Source organism: Vicugna pacos, chromosome 2 (assembly GCF_048564905.1).
Source record: "Vicugna pacos chromosome 2, VicPac4, whole genome shotgun sequence".
In the NCBI taxonomy this organism is placed as follows: domain Eukaryota; kingdom Metazoa; phylum Chordata; class Mammalia; order Artiodactyla; family Camelidae; genus Vicugna; species Vicugna pacos.
Window position 1 is genome coordinate 78,936,261 of NC_132988.1, and position 21,253 is coordinate 78,957,513.

At 45.6% G+C, this 21,253-nt stretch overlaps 1 protein-coding gene across 5 annotated transcripts in view; it reads right to left on the reverse strand.

Annotated features, from left to right (window-relative positions):
- Positions 1 to 3,108: 3,108 nt before the first annotated feature.
- Positions 3,109 to 21,253, reverse strand: part of WDFY3 (WD repeat and FYVE domain containing 3) — a 241,446-nt gene continuing 223,301 nt past the window's right edge. For all 5 annotated transcript variants that reach the window (XM_072942738.1, XM_072942743.1, XM_072942751.1 and 2 more), the window contains 8 exons: positions 20,241 to 20,399; positions 18,093 to 18,272; positions 15,036 to 15,218; positions 13,805 to 13,901; positions 10,787 to 11,110; positions 10,087 to 10,198; positions 9,496 to 9,693; positions 3,109 to 6,462 (listed from right to left, as the gene is read on the reverse strand). In XM_072942738.1, the coding sequence (XP_072798839.1) occupies positions 6,339 to 6,462; positions 9,496 to 9,693; positions 10,087 to 10,198; positions 10,787 to 11,110; positions 13,805 to 13,901; positions 15,036 to 15,218; positions 18,093 to 18,272; positions 20,241 to 20,399 (1,377 nt within the window). In that variant the 3' untranslated portion in view covers positions 3,109 to 6,338. The remainder of the gene's footprint in view (positions 6,463 to 9,495; positions 9,694 to 10,086; positions 10,199 to 10,786; positions 11,111 to 13,804; positions 13,902 to 15,035; positions 15,219 to 18,092; positions 18,273 to 20,240; positions 20,400 to 21,253) is intronic.

Below are 21,253 nucleotides of genomic sequence, written 5' to 3' on the forward strand. Positions count from 1 at the left end.
TGAGAACATACTGGTCAAGCACGACATGTCCTGTGTATGTTACCTGATTTAACCCCTACGACAGTTCTCCAGGGGCAGGTATCATAACACAAGATTTACTTACGAGGAAGCTCAGATGTGGAGAAGTGGCCTCACATCACACAGTAACTGGCTGAATGACAACTTCAACCCCAGACTGACTCTCGGTTGCCAGGCTCCTGACCAGTACATCGTATTGGGTAGAAATGTACCTAATATGAAAGGATTACAGGTTTTTTTTTTTTTTACATTATCAAAATTTTGGAGTCTTGATCTAGAAGAACATGACTTAACAAAGACCTTATTGGAAACCCCAATACTTCAGAGATGCACGTGGCCCCAGCAGGGAGCCCAGTGTGGCCAGGACTGGTCTTGCACTTGGCAGGTTTCAACAGGAGCCCCGCTGAAAACCCCAGGCCTGCGATTAGGAACACTGCTCCCCAAGGAGAGTGCGGACCTGCTACTTTACAGTTTAGGTAGCATCTCATGTATCTTCCCCTTGGACCAGAGCTTCTCAAATTCTGACTCCCAGAGCCCCAGGAGTCCTGAAGACCCTTTCATGGGGTCCGCAAGGTGAAGCCTGTTTTCATAAAAATACTGAAACGTTATTTGCCTTTTCCCACTACCTTGATACTTGTACAGAGCCGAGGTGCAAAAGCAGCAGTAGGACTGCTGGAACCTGAGCATGGAATCAGGCAGTGCCACCACACTGCTACTAGTCAGGATATGTTCTTTGTTGCCAAACACTTGCAGTAAGAAGGCAAATGTCTGCTTCACTTAAGAGTGTCCTTGGAGAAGCAGTAAAGTTACTACTTTCATGAAGCCTCGAATCTTAGGTTGTGTGACACAAAACGAGAGGCACCCATAAGGTACCTGCATCCTGAAGTAGTGTTTGTCTCGAAGAAAAGCACGTGCGCAACTGAGTGTGGCCGGCCTGCTGCTCCTCTCACCGCACACCCACCGCGCACCGTCTCTCCCCGAAAGGATGGCTGACAACTACGGTGCTTTGGCAGAAATGGTCTTGAAGTTAACAGGGTGAGCTTATTGCCTCAAAAACAAACAAAAACAAAAACAAAAACCCAGCAAACAGTACTTACTACCATTGATAAAATTCTAGAGTTGAAGCAAAAATTCTAATTTTGGAAAACTTGTGGTATCCACCGCTGTGAGTTTGACTTAGAACTTCCTGAGACTGCTGGGAATATTTTTTATTACGTATGATGTGACTTTTTGATATATTACAGAATTAAATATATCAACGCTTGGAAGACGTACACACACCATGGTAGCAGTGATGTAGTTCCCAGTGGCCAGCGGGTGCTGTAAAGTTATGCATGGGTAAAAGACAGATTCAAAGTGCAGATAAACTAATGGATTTCAAGGGAATAGAGCATAAAATGTTCATTAATGTAGTTTCAAACACCATATAGTAATCAATCTTTAAGAAACTTAAAACTACCATGAAACAATGACCCGAACAGGCTATTAAAATACTCCCCCACTTTCCAACCACATACCTGTGTGAGGCTGGATTTTCCTCATATGTGTCATCCAAAACGAAGTCTCACCAAAGACTGAATGTAGAAGCAGATATGAGAATCCACCTGTGTTCAATTAAGGCAGACATTAAAGAGATTTGCAGAATCATAAAACCATGCCACTCTTTTCACTAATTTTTTTTTTAAGGGGGCAGTCTGGAAAAGTTTATTTTTTTATAGAAATATGTAATTGATGTTAATACATAAGTTTCATCATTGCTATTTCTAAACAAATATACATATTTTAAAAATCTCTGTTTTGCTAATACAATGACTACTAATAGATGCAACCCACATAAACAATAGCAGTTAAGGTCCTTGATAGTGTTTAAGGATCAAAAGGTCTTAAGACCAACAAGGTGAAGCAGTGTTATCTTAGACTCCTCCCATCCTCACAGTCAGTACTCACATGGGGGACCTGGTGCACTGACAGGGCCTTCAGAAGTTCACAAGCTGAGGAGAGCTGCCCTCTTCTCTGAATTTCGGTGCCATGGCTCTCCCAACACCATGCTATCTCTAAGCCTGGGAGCTTGGTGTGGTGCCATTTCTAGCAGAAGTCAAAAGGAACAACAAATAAAAAGGAGCTTTGCAGGGGGTGGGGGAAAACACTGAAAAAGCAAAAAAAAAAAGAACTAAGCTAGTGCTAAACCAGTTCCACTGGACTGCTTCTTCTGTGATGCTCCAAATGGGCCAAAATGAGTGAAGAGGAAATTTTATTGAAGATGTTTTTTGCATGTCTGGCCTTGAAACCCTGACAGAATTTTTGCAGGCTCATCCTTGACAGCAACTCTTCCCAAGGTCATTAGCATCTTGAGTAGTACTGCATCAAAACAAAGGGAACTGCCCTAGGTTTTCTCTCTTACCATTGACTTATTTTTGGAGAAGTATCTGTTGTCCTAGCGGTTCTTGGCATTCCTGTATTTTCTGCCACAAAACTGGAGTTGCATTGGCATAGAATCTGTAATACGCACAATAATCTTTAAATCTGACACTCTGCTGCTCACGCTTACAATGAACTGGCAACTCTGTGAGTATCTTCAGAATAGAAGGAAAGTCACTAAAGCAGCCTAAATAAGCTTAAAAAGTGTTTTCTATACTCTCTTTTACTGGGAAGTCAGTTTTACAACCAAGTAAGCTAGTAACTATAAAAGTATATGTGAGTTGCTAACATTCTCAGATCAGGACTGCAAAGTAAAGACTGGCCAATGACAGTGGGCGCTGTGCTTCCAGAAGGGGCTGCCCCCGGAATCCAGCACAACTGGGAAGCTCAGGATGCAGAAAGCCTGGTTTTCAAAGATGGATCAAACTAGAAATTGAACCAGACCCTAATAGCTAACACCTCTGAAAGCAGAGATTTTAAGCAGGTATTTTCGAAGGATATATTCACAGCGTAAAAAGAACTACACAGAGTTCCATTAGACCTCATTTTTGTTTTTCTATCCCTGAAGAATTGGCTTAGAAACAACTTTCTTCTCCTTTTTTGGGGGGATGGTGGGGGGTGGTGGTAAACAGTAGGTATTTATTTGAAATGAAAAAAAAAGTATCTGGACTATTGCATTTAATCATGTATTGTAATTGTGTTACTCTACCTTTTTGCATCAGAGACAGATATACAATGAACATTCAGTTATCACAGATTGCACACTAGATAGTAATTCTCCAGGCCTTTTACATAACCACCAAAGAACAGATAATCGGATTCTGCAATATAGTACAAAAGTCCACAATCAATCCAGTCTTAGCCAGTATCTTCAATTTACTTCTGTTGCTGTACAAATAATTGGCCATTACTAGGGCTTACAAGTTAATAACAGGACAAAAAAAATATACATTGCACTGACACAAAAAGTCAGCTGTGTTAATTGTCATGCAACAAGTAACCAAACTTGCTGAAATTAAAAATACTCTCTAAAAACAGTTTTAACGGCATAAATATTTTATACACAGTTCATTTACCAAAACAAAATGTATTTAAATGATACAAAGCAAAAATAAGTTTCTACCAACTTTATACATAAGAAAGTGCAAAATAACTTATCTAGAGTGTTTTGCTATTATCCAGGCGGATGGCTGCTAGGGGCAGCTATTCTCCTCCTCAAAAGCATGACGTGACAGTTGCATACCAGACACGAGTGTTAGAACACATGAATGAATAAATGGACAGATGGATGGATGGAAGGACAAACGAACTGCAAAGATCAGGCAGAAGCCCTGTGAGGTACTCTCAGAGAAAGAACACGGACCACACAAAGGTGGATGCACATGCTGAGAATATATGTTGGTGAACAAGTTTACATGGAACACAGAAAGACAGCCGGAGAAACAATCAGTTGATGCATGTGAGTGTACTTGTATGTGTGAGTGATTTGTGATTTCTGCATTAGAAGCAAAAAGAAAAGAAACCCCACTGAACAAAACAGTTGCCCACAGCACCAGCTGCCAGAGGAAATGCTATCACGAGGGTTTTGGTTTCCACCTTCTAGTTATGGAAGTTGTGTTGGAAAGTTTCAAAGTGTTCATCTCATATAACTTCATGTTACACAGAGGAATAACCTTTAAGTAACTACATACAGACATTCATATATTCAAGTCTTTAAAGAACACCTCTGCCGTTGGGTTTGGGGTAGACATGGGTCATGGACACAAGGAGGACACGTCTTTTAAAAAGTGTAGAATAACACTGCTACCGCTCACCTACACGGCCGGACAGGGGCAGAGCCCGCGGCGACGCCAGGGCACGACTCCTGCAACTGCTGAATATCCAGCATCATTTACGAGAATTGAAGTAAGGAGGTGGCGGGCGGGGAGGGGTAAGACACAGAAAGGAAAACAGAACACAACTTCTCTTCAAGTTAAAGTATTAATGCCAATAATCCTTTTATTAACAAGTATATTTGAACTTTTAGAAATGGAAGTGTTGTAATCAATTTTGATATGTAATCATAAATAGACTGTAGGCTCAAACCTAGGTAAATACAGGTTTAAATTTAGTAAGCGTAAGGCACTAAAGCAGCCTTTATATTTTCTCTTGGAGACCTAGTTATCAGGAAGAACAAATTTGTTCTTAAGCTGGTTTCAGCCCATTAGGTACAAGATTACTGTTGTACCAATGCCTATTTTGAATGCATGTGCATATATGTGCATTTTAGTGCATAAGTGTGCCTGTCACCAGGGCCTAAAGATGAAACGTCGGGAAGCCAAAGCCGCTGTCCTTCGTATGAAACCCCATGAGGTGTGAAGGCCTGTGACCGTCCTTCCTTTCTTGGGCCATGACTGCGTCTACATTTTTCAGATCACAGGGCTTTTTAGAATTGTTCATAATATTATCACTAAATATCTGAAAATGTTAAAATCTAGATTAATTGTTTCATTTGTTTTTTATATATATATGTATATATATATATATATATATATGTACATAACACACATTTAAAAAAATCCCACCACCAAAGCCTTTTTCTGTAAACTAATCTCTTAGCCCCTACCAGCTTTAGTCTCCCTGGATTTGTGTGTTCTGTATCCAACTAGTAGAACAAATTAAATAACTAAATATTAAAATACTGTAACTATATTCATAGCAAAAAAACAAAAAAATAGACATTGATACAGTATAAATCTCACTGTTTTCAGGTAGATGGCATTAAATGGTAAAGGTTAATTATAAGCAGTTCTGACATGATCCAGTTTTACAACAAGGTTTATATGTTAATTCTGTACAGTACACTTTTTTCTTTTTTTTTAACCCTTTTTTGAAAATAAGCTATAGCAGAACATGAGTGTCATCAGACACGTACTTCTGTTCTACGCAAGAGCAGCTACTTTGGGCTACATGCAAATACACGTCCACTAGTTGAAGCAGGGCTGTCCTGCACTGCGTTGGGACCCCCGCCACGCAGTGCTAAGAAGGTATGTGACGACCAAAGAGCAGTCCAAAGAGACATTTACGTGGGGTCTTACAACACGAGAACAACACTGAGGTGGTACACAGCCACGTCTGAGACACCCACATATGTCCAGGGTATCTTGCACCCAGACTCCTATTCTCCCACACTGTTTCCTCAAGAAGGTCCCCATTACATTGTTTTGGTTATTAGCCTAAGTTAAGTGGAGATACTGTGGGCAACTTGAAAGAAAGGACATGGGCACATGGGCTGGGATAGAAAGGGGGGTGGGAAAAAAAAGACCACAGATAATGTCTTTGAGGATTTAAAAAAACATATTTATAATTAATTGGTGAGCGATGTCAGACAAATCGTAAGTAGTTCATTGAGTCAGTGGTTTAGTTTGAAGTCTCATGTTACAGGCAGTTAAGTCCTTATTTAGAAAAAAGGCCTTTGTACCTATTTACAATATACACAGTTACTTGCAAAGAAGTCAGATTTACAACCATTTTCTAAAAGCCTTTTTTTTTTTTTGTAGTCGTTGGTTTTTCCAAATAAGGATGAGTAGCTCTACAAAAATGAGACGCGAGAAAAAGACAGTTAGTAAGTGAGGATTTCTCTTGGAGACAGCTATTGTCAAGGGAGAATCGGATACGGACACTGCTGCTCGTAGGAACCACCTCGTACTCTTCCTGCGCGGTTCACCTGAAGTGCCTGCCCCATGACTGCTCTCCACACCCGTTTGTTCAGTGATCCCTCTGAGTTCCATACTTCAAACAGGTGGTATGGAGATGTGTCAACGGAGACTGTCCACGCTTTCCGAGCTGCGAGCTGTGACGGGGGGCGGGGGGCATCGGGGAGGGGTCTACAGACCATGGTCTCCAATCAGCTTGTGGAATCTTCAACAAATTCGAGGGCCATCTTCTGAACCCCTCTCATGCTGTAAATTGTAATAACAGTTCTGACAAACACGTACCGGGGATGAAATTTTCAAGCGTTTGATTTCTGACTGAAATCGGCTGCACCTAAAGGAAAAGCAAAATCAAGCAGTTACGGGACTTCTCCATCTTTGATCACTGGGCTCAGAAACGCTGGTCTGAAAACTAAATGGGAAGCTTGTGGTAAGGATAGTGCCAAGGAGCATCCGGGGCCAGAGGGGTGCCAAGGGCACACGGTTTGCCTCACGTGGTCTGACCAAGGACCCAAATGAACGCTGTCTCAGTCTACAGAGAAAAGCAGTACTAAACCTAGGCAAGCCATTTATTTGACTGCAGAGAATTTGGAAAAAAAAATTTTCCTTCAGGATAAAGCCAACGGGTCCAAACAGGTACAAGGCCTGTGCAGGACGGGTCCTCACGGCCTGTACACTTGGGAGGTGTCTTTACTTGGAGCCTGACTTTTTTCTTTTGGCAAAAGAGGACTTACTACCCATTTTAAAAGGCACTTTGGTCACCATCAAGTTCCTTTGGGCTTTTAAACACTTGGATTGACTCCTCAGTCATTTCTATAACAGGTAGTTTGGCTTTTCTGTCTGGTCCAAATGTTCTCATTTTCTGTTTATCTTGATAGAACTCCTTGAAGTAGACTATACTTAGAGATGTTCAAGTTCTTTTTTATAGGAAGTATCCCCATTCCTAGCACAGGGCAGCACATGACCTTGGACGTGGCACTTCATCACTTTAAGCCTGTACTTCACAAGACTGAAGAAGAGAACTCTATCCCCTCCATTAATCTGCCAGTAAAAGTGTCCAGAGAATAAATGAAGTGCTACCAGCCCAAGGGGGTTCAAGCACTGTTACTGGACTTTGACGAGACCCTCAGGAACACTGACCAGCTCTCTCAGCAACTGAGGGCACGGAGACCACCGGCAGGGCCGCGCCCTGTGAGACAGCTCTTCCTTGCTGGGCCTCCTCTGTCGTCATCAACCACTGTTGGGCTGGGTTTTTCAAATAAAGCCTCCATCAGACATTTGACAGCAATGGGTAATTTAAAGAATTACCTACATTTAAGCAATACTTGGAAAACTAAACATTACGAAGAACAGATGTGTGCCCGGTACGTACAGAGATGCTGACTGCCAGAAATTACTAGATCACCACTTTAAAGAGCGGGCTTCTCAAGCACAGACCCGCAAGACAGAATCCTCTGTCAGCCTCACAGAACTTCCCATAAGAGACGGCTGGCAACAACATTCTGGCCACCTCATCTTGAATCAGACCTCCCAGGAGCAAAGTTTAAGACGTTAGTCTGAGAAAAAAATGAATGATTATAATAACGTTTCTTACTGAACACCTATATTGCCAGACCTTACTCCTGGTGCTTTACAAACCTCATACATGACTTCATTTAATTCTCTCAACACCTTCAGCAGTGAGGGGTGTGTGTGTGTGTAATTACCTGCATCTTACAGATGATAAAGAAACTGAAGCTCAGAGAGGGTGAGAAACATACCTGAGATAATAAAATGGACACAGCCTAGGGAGCATTTGGTCAGAGGAAGTCCAAGGCCACGTCCTTTCTCATAAGCTAACGCCCCTCAGTGACTGGCTCAGAAACGACGACACACAAACACTCTGTGTGTTCTGTGAAGGCCGCTCCCTAGTGAGGCCACGTGAGCGTTAGAGAGTACTGCCTACGGGAACTCTCCTGCCGTCTGCCGTGGGAAGGGAGCACCGCACGTGCCCGGTGGGACCCCAGGGCACGACAGAGACGGCATCCGAGTCAGCGATGGTGGGACAGCAGGCTTTTCACACAGGGGAGCATAAGAGATTCCTGCCCCACGTCACACCCCCAAATAAATTCCAAATGCATCCGGACCTAAAGACCTAAATGTGAAAAACAAAACTTTGAAATTTTCGAAAGAAAGTAAACAAGGTCATCTTTATGACCTCAGCACAGGGAAAGATTTTAAGACAGAAAAAAGCAAAAATCACTCACGTGACTACAACGAAATTTAAAACTTGTGTGACACAAAAAACATGCATAAAGTTAAAACACAAGCCACAGACTGGCAGAAGGTATCTGGAAGACACCTAACAGACAAAGGATGAGAGTCCGTGATACGCAAATAACACCTCGAGTAGGTGGAGAAAAACAGAAGGGCAGACTCAGAGGAAGACAGGCCAAGTCACCCAAGAGGAAACTCAAATTGGCAATAAGCATATGAAAAGATGTTCAGACTCAGGAGCACTGGAGTTCAAACAACAATCTCTTGGCCTGCCTTCAGCCCGGTGCAAGTGGAGAAGGCTGGCAAACACCACGCAGGAGGAAGAACTGGGAGAACCACATACCCTGCTGGAGGCAGAGTAAATTAGCACGGATGTTTTGGGGAGTCATTTGGCGACATCTAGCTAAGCTCAACAGTATGTCTACGATCTGTCAATTCCCTTCTGAGGTATCTCCTCTAAGGACGCTCCAGCGTGTGTATTAAGAGGGCACTTACAAGGGTGTGCACTGCAGCACTGTTTACAGTACTGACAGAATGAAAAAATCCCTTAAGAGCCCATGAAAAGAAAGGAGAAATTTTGATGTATTTGTATAAAAGATATATGACAGCAGTCAAAATAAAACTTAGAATAATAGTTATTTACGTGAATAATTTCAAAAAGAACATTGAGTAAAAAAAGCAAGTTACAAAGGGTACAGATGGTATGCTGTATTTACGTAAACTGAAAATACAACAAACAATAATATAGTGTTGTCTATGAATAAGATGTATGCAGTCAAAGCACAAAAATATGGAGAAGAGGGTGTGACTGGTGTCCGTGAAGAGAGGACTTAAAGTGAATCTGTAATGTTTTATATGCAAATATGGGAAAACATGAGCACCTTCCCACTCTGAGTCAGGGTGTCCAGGTGTCTGTGATGGCTGCCTCTGTCTTTTCCGGTATGACAGAGATACTTTGCAATGGTAATAAAAGAAAGATGAGAAAGCGAAGCTGGTTTAAGTGACACAGCCCACTGGAGCGGGGTCCACACAGCAACTCAGACTCTGTGTGCCGGGCAAAGGGAATATTTGAGCGCTTAGCCCAAGACAGACAGACTGCGCCTCATCTTACTTCTGGCAGAAGAGCTGACCGCAGTTCCTGCAATGGTGCCGCCTTTCTGTGAGGGAAAACCGCACCGAGCAGCCCGAACAGCTGTCCCCTCCTTCATCCTTCACCCAGTGGTCGGCGGCGGAGCGGCCGGGCTGGTCACTCACGGACCAGCTGAAGACGCGGCCTCGGCTGTCGCCCACGAGGATCCTGCTGTGATCCCTGCAGGAGACAGGACGCAGAGTCACTGCGGGGAAGGCCTCGGCACCGCCTCGGCTGGAGAGCCTGCCGTGACGCAGGCTGCCCGCGGGCCAGGGCGCTGCGGTGGGGGCAAAGGGGCAAGAGCAGAACTGAGCCCGGTTTACTCTTCCGTCTCCCCTCTCCTTGGATCAAACCTTGCCGGACCTTCGAAGAATACAGAAGGGAGAGCTTTTTGTTTTTTAAATTCCGAAGTGGAATCCACACACTGCCGGGCTGCTGCTTCTGATCGTCTGTTGAAGCCACGTGTGATGATGCGGGTGAAACCTGTGCTCCCCAGAGATTGCCTGGAGGGTGTGGGCCCGGGCCGGGCAAGGAGCCAGTGGGAAGAGTGGTGGGAAGAGGTCTGACACTTACTTGGAGACGCCCAGGGCGGTGATTTCCGCTGGGTGCGCGTTGTCCTTCCGGTCAAAGGCAGTGTGCATCGTCAGCTTACTCCTGAACACCAGCTGCCGTTCCCACCGGTACCCTGGAGAGGAAGAGTGCGGGGAGTGACCTACTAGAGCGAAGGGAAACAACATTTGTGGGTTCAGCCCAACCTGGTGCCCTCAATGGCTGCGGTGCCCCCAACGCACAGTCTGGCAGCCTTTCTGGTGCCTCAGTTGAAGGCACAGTCTAGCCTGACACTGGCCACGGGCCAGGTCAGAGATCGTCCCCTTCAAAGAGACACACACAGAGAAGGGGAACTCCTCAGGACAAGATACAACTTCTCCACCTGAGGATCCTGCCTCTGACTCGGTCACAGGCAAGTTACCTGTGAATACATTTACTTATCTGTGATCTATAACCTGTCTATTTTCAGAGGTTTTCATGATTTGTGAACGAATGAAGTCTTTGGTTTGAGGTGTTTTTCTTTAAAAAAACAAAAAAATCCAAAAAAACACTCAACATACTGCAAACACCATTGCAGGGCAGAATCTCTAAGGGCCTCCAGGTCCACTGCGCACAAGCAACAGCTCGAGGCCCTCTGTGAGTGGCCCCCACAGCCCCTGCCTCAGTCCACCAACCCTCACACCGCCCACAAGGAGCGAGAAGCAGACCCCAGACTTCAAGTTACCGGGCTTCAATCTGCTGTAGTTCCGCACTTCAATGGGGCTGGGGTGGGGGTGGGTAAGGGGGGCCTGCAGGTGGGCTCTGGTCTGGCCCTCGGAATAGTTCACAAAGATGAAGCCGTCCTTCTCATCGAGGCTGAGCTGGTCGGACCAGCGCCGGGAGTCGTCGGAGCCACTGTCGTTGTACAAGGTGGCCGTGGCTCGGCAGGAGGCCGCCCGGGGCCTGTGGCTGGTGCTGCTGGGCTGGCTGGGCGTGTCCCTGGGGTCCTGGCTGATGCTCTGCTCCTCACCTTCCGAGTCGCTGCTGTCCTCGTCCTGGGCTTCCTGCCCTGGGTAGTATTGGGAGAATTAGGAAACACACACACATTACAGTTAGAGCCAGCTTTGTCCCACTGGTATTTTTCCTCTACTAGTTAAGACACAACAGACTTAGTATTTGAAGCTTAGTACAGTAAGAGAAAATAAATTGTCAGAATTTTCAGCGAGGTACTTTTAGCTAAACGGTAGAATTTCTGAGTTCAGAGAATGCGTTGGCCAAAATGCTCAGCTTGGCATTCATTCTTTCACAGTCTGGCCAAAACCTGCCTCTGTGAATTTTTCACTACCTACCTGCCTCCCATTCCCACCGCAGTTCAGCTGGATGCCGCGGACTCTGCTCTCTCCGCAGCCCTGCTCCTCCTTACAGCTGACTCTGCACACGCGGGCTGGCCCTGCCTAGACCTGTCTTCCCAGTCTCTGTGTCTTCCAATGTTGCCTGTCTTCCAAGGCATAGCATAAATGCTTCTGTCTCTAAAATCTTACCTCATTCCTGCAACAGGAAGTAACCGTCCCTCTGGACTCCCTCACATACTTGAAATTCTCAACCCAAACTATTACTTTTGGACATTCTTTCTACAAGACAGTGAACAGCTGGAGAGGAGTCCCAAGCATGGTGTCTTCCATAGAGCAGTCAATAGAAATGACGACAACATAGATGAATGAACTATTGATGAAAGTTTTAATTTTGTTTTCTGAGGGGGGAATAAAAGTTTATTACACTCAGAGGTCTCAAGACAGTCACTGCGGGCCACAGGGCATGGGGGTCACCTGGGAGGGAGTGCCAAGGGAGGGGACTCAAGCACGCAGGGGAGATACAGAAGGACCCCTGGGCAAGTGCTTTTACTGGGAGTCAGGGTGGAGAACAAGAGAAGGTGCGAGGGGGTTTCACCTATGCATCTGAATGGCACCGGGTCCCAGTCAGGAGGGCAGGAAGGAGAGCCAGCAGCAGGGGCCCACCTTCTCGCACTGGTCGCAGGGTTCACAGCCTGTCTACAGGCTGTCCCTGCTACTGGCGAGTCATTCCTCCCTGCCCCAATCTGTGAGCTCGCCAGGCCCTGCCCTGCAAAGGGACTTATTACCAGGTGTGTTGAAAGCCGTGATTTAGAATTTTGTTTTTCTTCCTCTTTCTATTGTTGTGTGCATTTCTTCATCTCAAAGTCCTGCAATAAAGTCTACTGGAGGGAATATTTATGAGAAATAAATATACGTAATTGGAAAAAAGAGCATGCACATGCATGCAAGTACCAGCCCACTACACGTATTTTTTAGCAAGACTGATACATAATTTGCCTCCTTTCTACTCGCTAACATTAGTAGACTAGTTGACTAATTTCAGTGAATTTTTTTCACCCAATGGTTTATGATCATTAATTTTATAGTCTTCAAATAAGCTTCAAATAAAATGGCTTTGATTTCCAGTGAACCACTCACTTGTCCCTGTCCCTTTCAGCAGGCCACTGCCCGCAAGTCCCACCACCTTGTCACCATCCCAGGTCAACCCTCCCGTGGGCTGCTCTCTCCCTCTGCCACTTCTGCCAAACTCTGACCACAGTATGAATACGCGAGGAGGATGAGGACATACATGTCCCTCCTCCCTGGACCTGACTTCGGTCTCTCTTATTCATCCCTGTCCGCTGTAATTCACTCAAAAGTTTTGTTAAAGGAGGTAAAAGTGGCCCACCTCTCACTGGACTGCTTAACTCAGCATCCGACACACGTGGCTATTAACTCCCAAATACCTACTGAACAGAACTGAATTTTTAGGTCCCCCAACACCCAGATGACTTTCTCAGCAGGGCTGCATTTGACTAGGTAGACATTTACGTGCATTAAGGTAGTACAAGCATTAAAATGCCCAGTCCGTCGGTTCTGGCAAAGACAGTAAAAACCACTTTCGGCTTCCTAGGACAGGTGGTTTATGCCTTTCTGATAGTACACCTTTTCCCTTAGTAACTCCCTCACATCGTCAAGCTTACGCTGAATCCTCAGGGCACAGACATTAACCACGAAGAGACAACCGAAAGGTTAAACTTAAAACCCTGGTCCTTTCTGTGAAGTGTCTTGTACCAAGTGTTCTAAATCGATGGAGGATGGCTTCTTTCAGTAACTCAAAGCAGATCTTAGCCTGACTTTATGGCATTGCTTCCAATCATTCTGCATAAAAATAATCTATCTCCATATTTCACTGGAAAATTTTAAAGTGCTTCACATACAGCTGATAACAGATCAGCAGGCTTCTGTTTGAATGAATGCCCTCCCTGAGCAGGTCCAGGGCGTGGACTCTGGTTTGCCTCTGTGAAGAGTTTACCAGCCTAATGGCCCTGTGTCCCTCACACTGAGCTGTCTAAGTCACGGGTGGGACAGACGTGGGTCTGAGGTGTGGCCGTCTATCTAACACGGTGCCCTCCAGATCGGCTTTTATTTTTCTGAACCGAAAGCCCAAGCGTCTGGTACTCCGGGGAGCTCATAACCGTATTTATCATGGGACGCGGGAGCCGACCACAAGACACCACCACGCTGGGCGTTGCCTGGTGAACCGGAGGACTCGGCGTGCCTGCCCGGCTCCTTCAACACCAGGCGGGGCTCCTGCTTCTGACAGCAACGCCCAGCCTCAGCCTCTTGCTTGTGTTGTTTGATGTAAGTGTGCTTGTAATGACTTAAAAAAAAGAAAATTATGGAAGTACTTTTTAGAAAGTATTAAATACCTATTTGGGCTTCTGGACAGTCTTCTTGCATTTCCAGGACTTCAACAGGCTCAGGAGCTGGTGTTTCAGGAACTTGCAAAAATTCCATTCTCCAAAACTGAATTCAAGTGAGTACGGAAATAAAAACCAGTTAAACAGATTACAAGAACAATTTACATGTTATTGGATAAAGACGGAATCTCGGGATTAAACAGATAACTTAATTTCTGTTATTCGTATATAGTTAGATTTCCCTCTATCTTGAAAACTGGCAGGGACTACCTCCAAATAAACAGTTCCTCCCAAGCTGTGTTCCATGAGATGTTACTGGGTGTTTCACGGTGGAGGGGAAAGGACTGGGGCCAAACGCACTCGAAAATCATGGTTCAACAAAGCACACTTCTTTGTTTCCTACAAAAACCCCTGGGAGCCTCACACACACTGATCTAGACTCCAGATCCCCAGGAAGGCACACAGGGAGCAGGGCCCCCAGGGTCTCTTGGCTGAGGGGTGCTTCGCCATGCCTGGCTGGTGGAGTAATCTGGGATGCTGCTCTGCAGGCTCAGGGGTTGGCCTGTCCTCTGAGATGCAGGGTGTGGCATGGGTGTGGCACGGGTGTGGCCCATGGCCTCATTTTGCTCAGCAAGTGACTGTGATTACAAGGCAGAAACCAGCTGCTCTCTGCTTTTATAGAGTGCATTTAAAGAAGAAAGACACACAGAAAAGTCTCCCGAACGCTAGAACAGACTATAGAGGTAAACACTTTGTGGATTCCATCTTAGGTAGAGGCCCGATGCATACAAAACTAAGAAAGGATAAACTGTTCAGATGATAAACTGTTCAGATGAAATCACCCAGGATTCTAGGCAGGGAATGAATGGATGACCTGAGGCCCTGGGAGAATCTTCTAGCTCTGGGATTCTCTGCAGAGAAGAGACAGCCCCTGTTTCCCCTAAGAAGCCACTTGACAGGATGAAAAGCCAGTACTTAAGCAGCCGACATTTTTAACAATCCCAGTGTGACGTGGGAATCATGGTTAAGTGATTCTGTGTCAAGCTGTCAAGTGGTTAGTAGCACTAACAGGTCTACTTAATGGGAAGAGAAGAGGCCAGTCACTGATGACCCCCACGTCTGGTAACACAATGCCCAAGCTTGGTCTGAATCTGAGTGAGAGTCGCTAAACAGCACCATGCCCTCCAGGTGTCCCCCACCGTGGACAGCTGCACAAGTCCCAGGTGAGCAGCCGACTTACCCGGACCACGCCATCCGAGTGTCCTGTGACTATGACGTTCTGCGTGTCCCACTCGTTCATCTCCGACACGCAGCAGCACACAATCTGCTGGCTCCTACCTGTGAATGTGTTCACACTCACGACAGGGTTCCCGTTGATGCTCCACACGTGGATGTACGTGCCAGCGCAGGACACAATGTCCCCCTGAGAGGAGAAAAGAACTTCATTCACGCCAGGTTACACTCTAGTTTCAGAAGCAAACTGAACCCCTGCCCAGCTCTCAGAAACCCTCTCAGTCCTTTGACCGGTGACGGGGTGATTTCTGACGCAGCCTGGAATTCAGTGCTAGTTGACTCAACGAATATCCTGAACAGAGGCCTCTTTAGGAATTTGACGTCGCACGGATGCTGCAACCAAGGCGCCAGCAAATGGAGAGAGGCAGGAGCCCCTCGGCGCTCCCAGCTCACGCCCCCGCACACTGCAGAGTCCGCTTTATTCCAGATCAAAGCTGTCTGTAACCCGAGGAGGTGATGAACTACTTCTTTTTCCTCCCACTGTTTACAAAACCTATTTATACCTCTGATTTAGAGGAATGAGTCCACCGACACTTAACTTTATAAAATGAGCCCAATCACCAAAATCACAGGGTAGAAATCTTTCAGTCCACACACAGCTGTAACTCTCTTCAATAAATGAACAGATGAAGTCTTGATAACACTGCAATATTGTATTTAAAAATTTGTATTCACATAAGGGTGGGAGGATGAGGGGGGAAAATCTGGTATGTAGGCCATTTCTTGGCAAAATGAATACACTCTAAGCCTCCCTGAACTGATAATACAGGTTTTCATGAGTTCTGAAGATAGAAAAAAAAACCAAGCTTTTCCTTCAAATTCTGCCCGGCTGGGCTCTACCCAACCTGGTGAGAATATAATCCACTAGCACTAAAGGAATTAAGGTGCTTCCTGAAGCATCTACTGCGTGTTACTGTGGTGGACGCCCGACACATTCCATCCATCCTTACAGCAATCTTGTGAGCTTAGCTGCTCTGAGCCTCTAAAGAGAGGATGAAAGGGAGATGCAAAGAGCTTAACTAGCTTGCCTGGTACCACCGAGTGAAGACCTGAACCCAGCTCTCTCTGGCCCCAAAGCTTATACAACATCCCAAGCTGCCTGTCTCCTCCCTGAGACAGTCCGGCTGTCACGATGCAAGGTGCTGACTTCAGAAATGACCTGGTGAATTCCAGTACAGCCAGGAGGCACATGAGAACCTACAGAAACTGGAAGACGGTCACCAAAAGCAGAGGGAAGCCAGACACTGAACAGCAGCACCAACACAAGAGAGAAGGGAAGGGGGAGGCCGGGGTGGCTGCCGAGACGGCCTGGGGCTTTTCCAGACCACTGTCTGTGCCAGTCTTGCTATCTGTTCTCTCTCGGCTCTTATTCTACCAAGGAGGCAAGAACCAAACCAAATCCCAAACAAAAATAATGCTTAGCAAACCACTGCCGTGCCTACCTCTGTACCAGCCGCTGCACCGCCTCTGATGGCAAGTGTCGGCAGCTGAGTTTTAATTCACGGCCTCAGTCTCTGCAGGAGACAGGAGGCAGCGCCACGCGAGGCTTTCTTCACTTACCCCAGGGCACCTCGGCTAGAGGGCGCTGGAGCAAGCCCCGTGGTTATGAGGGCCGAGAGTAAGACAGAGAATTAAAGGGCAACTGAAAGGTAGCTGAGGCCCAAAATGCAAAGTGAAGTGAAGCAGCCTTGACAGTGGTGGCAGAAATATAGCAGGAACGGAAATCTTTCCACGAGTTACTAAGAGATTACAAAAGCATCTTAAAAGGGAAGAATCTAGTACGTCTGTAGTGTCTGCAGCAACGACTGCAATCCAATGGGTGTGTACTGGCTCAAATAACAGCTAATGATAAATAAAATTCTCAGGGTTTAAGTTAACAACAAACCCAAAACAAAGTGCTTGAAATAGCACGACTAAGCATTGGACTCAGCCACGCAGCCGGGATCAGGGTGCTTCTGTTGCACGGATATTTCCACAAACCTCTTAGGTGTGTTGGCACGCCCAACCCAAGGTGCTGTTCGAAACACATTTTAAGCTTTTCAAATACAACAAAAGAAGAATCTGACTCTTTTAGCCCTCATGCTCCCACTCATTCCCAACTCTGATGATTCTTACTAAGACGAGACGATCGAAGTGCCATTAACTAGAACTGAGTAACTTCCCCTTTCCTTTTTCTCTGAGTGACCACGAGGTATCTGACTAAAAGCGTAATAGTCAGCATCCCTCAAGAGGACAGCTGCCCGTGGATGATGGTGAGACGCGGTTAGAACTACCCTGTGTCATGCAGGACGATCCGGGCAGGGCTGAGGGTGACGGTGGGATAGGGTGCACAGAGCTAAGAAATGAGGAGGAGCGGGGTTCTGGCGGATTTTGGTTTGCGTATGTGGGCTTCACCTACATATGACTCTGATCATTTGTCCCTTGGACACCGAGACCTCAGTCTTTCCACATCTACCCTTAGCTCCCCATTTGCCAACACACCTTAGCAGTGACTGCCCTCCCCTCTGCCACCACAGGGGGGCCTGGTCTGCATGGGGGGGCTCCTATTCTGATTCATTGTATTTATTTGTATTTTTGAGAAGAGATACTGTTCTCTGATAACTTTAGGGTCTGTTTTGAAAAGTTTTACAATAATTATTCTCTTGTCTGGGTATCCAAATGTTACTCTTTTCACTTCATATAATAAATACTTTGAATATATTTCATAAAAACGTCCACACAATTTTAACAAGTCCCCAAATCTGCTTTTTAAAAAGCATATTCTAGAATGTTCTATTTGACCCAAATACTTTAAAGTATGCTGCCATAATTGGATTCTAAGACAACTGCTCTCTGGGTTACAAAGTTTAATATTCATTTCCTTTTGCAAACAACATGTAAGTCAAGAGGCTTTTAAAAATGAGTACCCATCAACTTAGAAAACACATAGAGCCATTTTTTGTTTCTACTAGCCAGAGCTACTTTTTTTCTGACACATAAACCAAGTAGGCAATTTACTACTTACTGTTAATTCATTGATACAAAGAGCAGAAACGGGAGCCCGGTGGCCTCGGAGCTGGGTTAGGAACGACAGTTTGTTCAGGTCCCAAATGATGCAGGTTCGGTCACGGGACCCACTGACAATTATGTGATAGGCTAGTGATGCGGTGGCACAGGTGACAGTGTCCGTGTGGCCAAGTAAGGCCTAGGAGGAGAAGAGAAAAACCAGGCTGGTCACAGCGGAGCGGTCCTGGAGGGGCTCCGGGAGACGCGGACGCAAAGGAAAGGGCAGCGCTCGTGCTGGGAGCGAGGGCCCTGCGCAGTATGTCTGCAGAGTCCTCACCCTCCTCCTGTGTCCCCGCCTCCTCCCACGGGGGGGAAGAGGGGAATCTGGAGGACTCGGGAGGCTCTAATCTCACTCTCTACCACCTCTTTCCTGGACTCGGGCCAGGATCTTAGAAGGAAGGGGGAGCAGCAATTGCAACCCGGCTTGGGTTTCTTCAGACTGTTTCTATGTGGAGATGTAACAATCAGGGCCCCCAAAATACAGGATTTAAACCCGGAATCTATTTTTTTATGCCATCAACTCCTGTTAAATCCATTCTCAGGAACTACAATTGGACAGATTTTTTAAAAATGTACAAAGGGTGAGAAATGCACTGTTGCAGTACGTGGTCCAAGAAAGATAAGGGAGATGTGGGCCTGATGTGTGTGATGAGTCTGTTACTGAACTGGACACACCTGGACATGTGTCTGCCAGGGACCCCTACTTCAAACTAGCATAAGAACTTTTCTCTTTTGCTGGAATACGAAGAGAAACAGGATCCGGGGAAATGGCAATGTGGGAAAATAAGTATTTTTGAAGAACAAGGTTCAGATTACTGTTAGGAATTCCTGAGTATTTACTATTTAATTAATGGGTTGTCAGCCTAAAATTCTGGTCACGCAGACATCCTTACTATAGATTTAGCAAACCCCAGAAGGCTCTTTTACGTAAGGAGTACTTTCTACCGAGGGGCTACAGGCACACTAGCTTCAAAGCCCACTTTCTAAGGTGAAAAGACTGTCACAGCAGGGGCGTCCGGACCAGCAAATTGCACCGCCAACCTCGTGTCTGTTCACGTCGAGACTGTCTCTTACGGGGCTCCCTTTCAGACCCAGCAACCCAAGAAGTTTCTAGACTACACAGGTGGACACTGGTGTAAGTATGAGGGGTTCAGTTCTTCCCACAGATATTTAAAACACCACTGTTTGCTTGAGCCGGGCTTTAAACACAGAACTGAATTTATATCGTGGCTTTATCACTGTGACATGGGGATGTGTCTTAACCTCTAAGCCATGATTTTTTAGGTGTAAATAGGGATGATGAGTACCCTGTAGAATTAGCAGGATTGGAGTTTTACATTTTTTAAACTTCTAGCACTGTGACCTGAACATGGCAGGTGCTCAATATGTAATAATGATAAAGAAATAATGATACATATATATATAATAATGATAAATAATAAACGGCAGATATCATTGTTACACTACTTTTCAAATGTGCATCATAAAAAAACAACTAGATGTATACTTCGTTAAACCTGTATGGTAAATCCACTTACAAATCAAATATTAAAAGATGATGGCTTAATTATAAAAGGATTCTTACTTTGATTAAAAATTTATAATAGCAGATAACAAGTGATCAGAAATACTTGTTAATAAAATCATCAGTGGTTCTACTGAATACATTCATGAGTTTGTCATGTTCTTAAGAACACGATAAAAGAAACAGAAAAACTAAAGAATTTTTGATTTAATGCTCTAGATGAATGAAAGTAACTCAGAAAGGAAATGGGTATGAACCAAAACCAAAATAATTTGGTTTGCAAAAATTTAACCTACATATAACTTCTGAGAAACGTTTAAATTACTTGGAGCTATTATAAAAAATATGACCTAAAGACAGCTTGCTTCAGATTTAAAAAAGGACCAGTTTAGATCATTTTCAGAAATAGTATCTTCTGATTTCATTCCTTTACTTTAGACCCATTTCCAGCAAAAGAACATACATTTATTTGGTTTTGTCCATTATGTCTGAAACACCTTGGAATTATGGGCGTTTCCTGGTTTCTCTGGAATGTGGGCAACTGAGGTGTGTATGTTGTGTCCATCTTCTGCACGTTGTTACCTGTTTGAGAGTGAGGGTCTTAGCCCTTTCCTTCGAGGCGCCCATCTCCCACACACACACAACTGTGCTTGTTCCGCCCGTGATGACCAGCTTGGGGTTGGGGCAGATTGCACAGAGAATCTGGCCCCACTCAGACAAACATTCATAAACAGTCACTGCCTGTAAGACAGAACAGATGTGAGACACACATGCCATCACCAAGCGCTACAAGCTTCTGAAACACAGCGAGCATACTGAGTGGAGGAGAACCTCTATGTAGGTCCCTCACAGGCATATGTATGTGCTGGGCTGGCTTCAACTTAACTACAGGCCCACCGAAGCTCTACTCTGAACTATTTATTCCCTACAGCCTCCTAACTACAGTGGCTGTTAAAAATAAAAAAAAAAAAGGACTTTGCTCATAATGGGGGTCTCCAGTTTCTCCGGTCCTGGAAAATGATGTTCAGAGTGTGTGATGCTATGTCAGATGCAGGGGGTAACCTGGTAACAGGGTGCGTTTGCCGTAGCCAGTCAGAATGTGACAGGAAAGCACGAGGGCAGCTGATCAGTGAGAACGTGACTGAACAGAAGTCTGTTACACACTCGCACAGACCAGGCCCCTGGTGCGCTCAGGAGGGGACGTCAGAGGGCAAGCCCTGGGCACCAGAGGATCACTACATACTGCCTTTGCAAGAGATACTGATGGGGCTCAGAACGGCAGCTGCTGCTTCTTGGGGAAGGGGTGACAGGTTTGCTGACAGCCACTTGAGAGCACTGAAACGGCAAGCGGGCCAGATGATGACTCAAAAGGAGGCTCCTCCGTTGGCAGAAATGCTGACTACCTGGCTGGTTAGGACCTCTGGGAGGGCTTCTCTGAACAGGAGGGAAACTGCTGGCCCCTCGCACACAACTTTTCAGGAGAGGCTTTTCTGCAGGAAACATGACTTGTCCACTACCTTATCCTGAGGTGAGGCAGTGAAGCTCTCCCTCCCTCTGGGCTGTGGAGGAACAGCTGAGAAGCCCTTGGCCTAAGC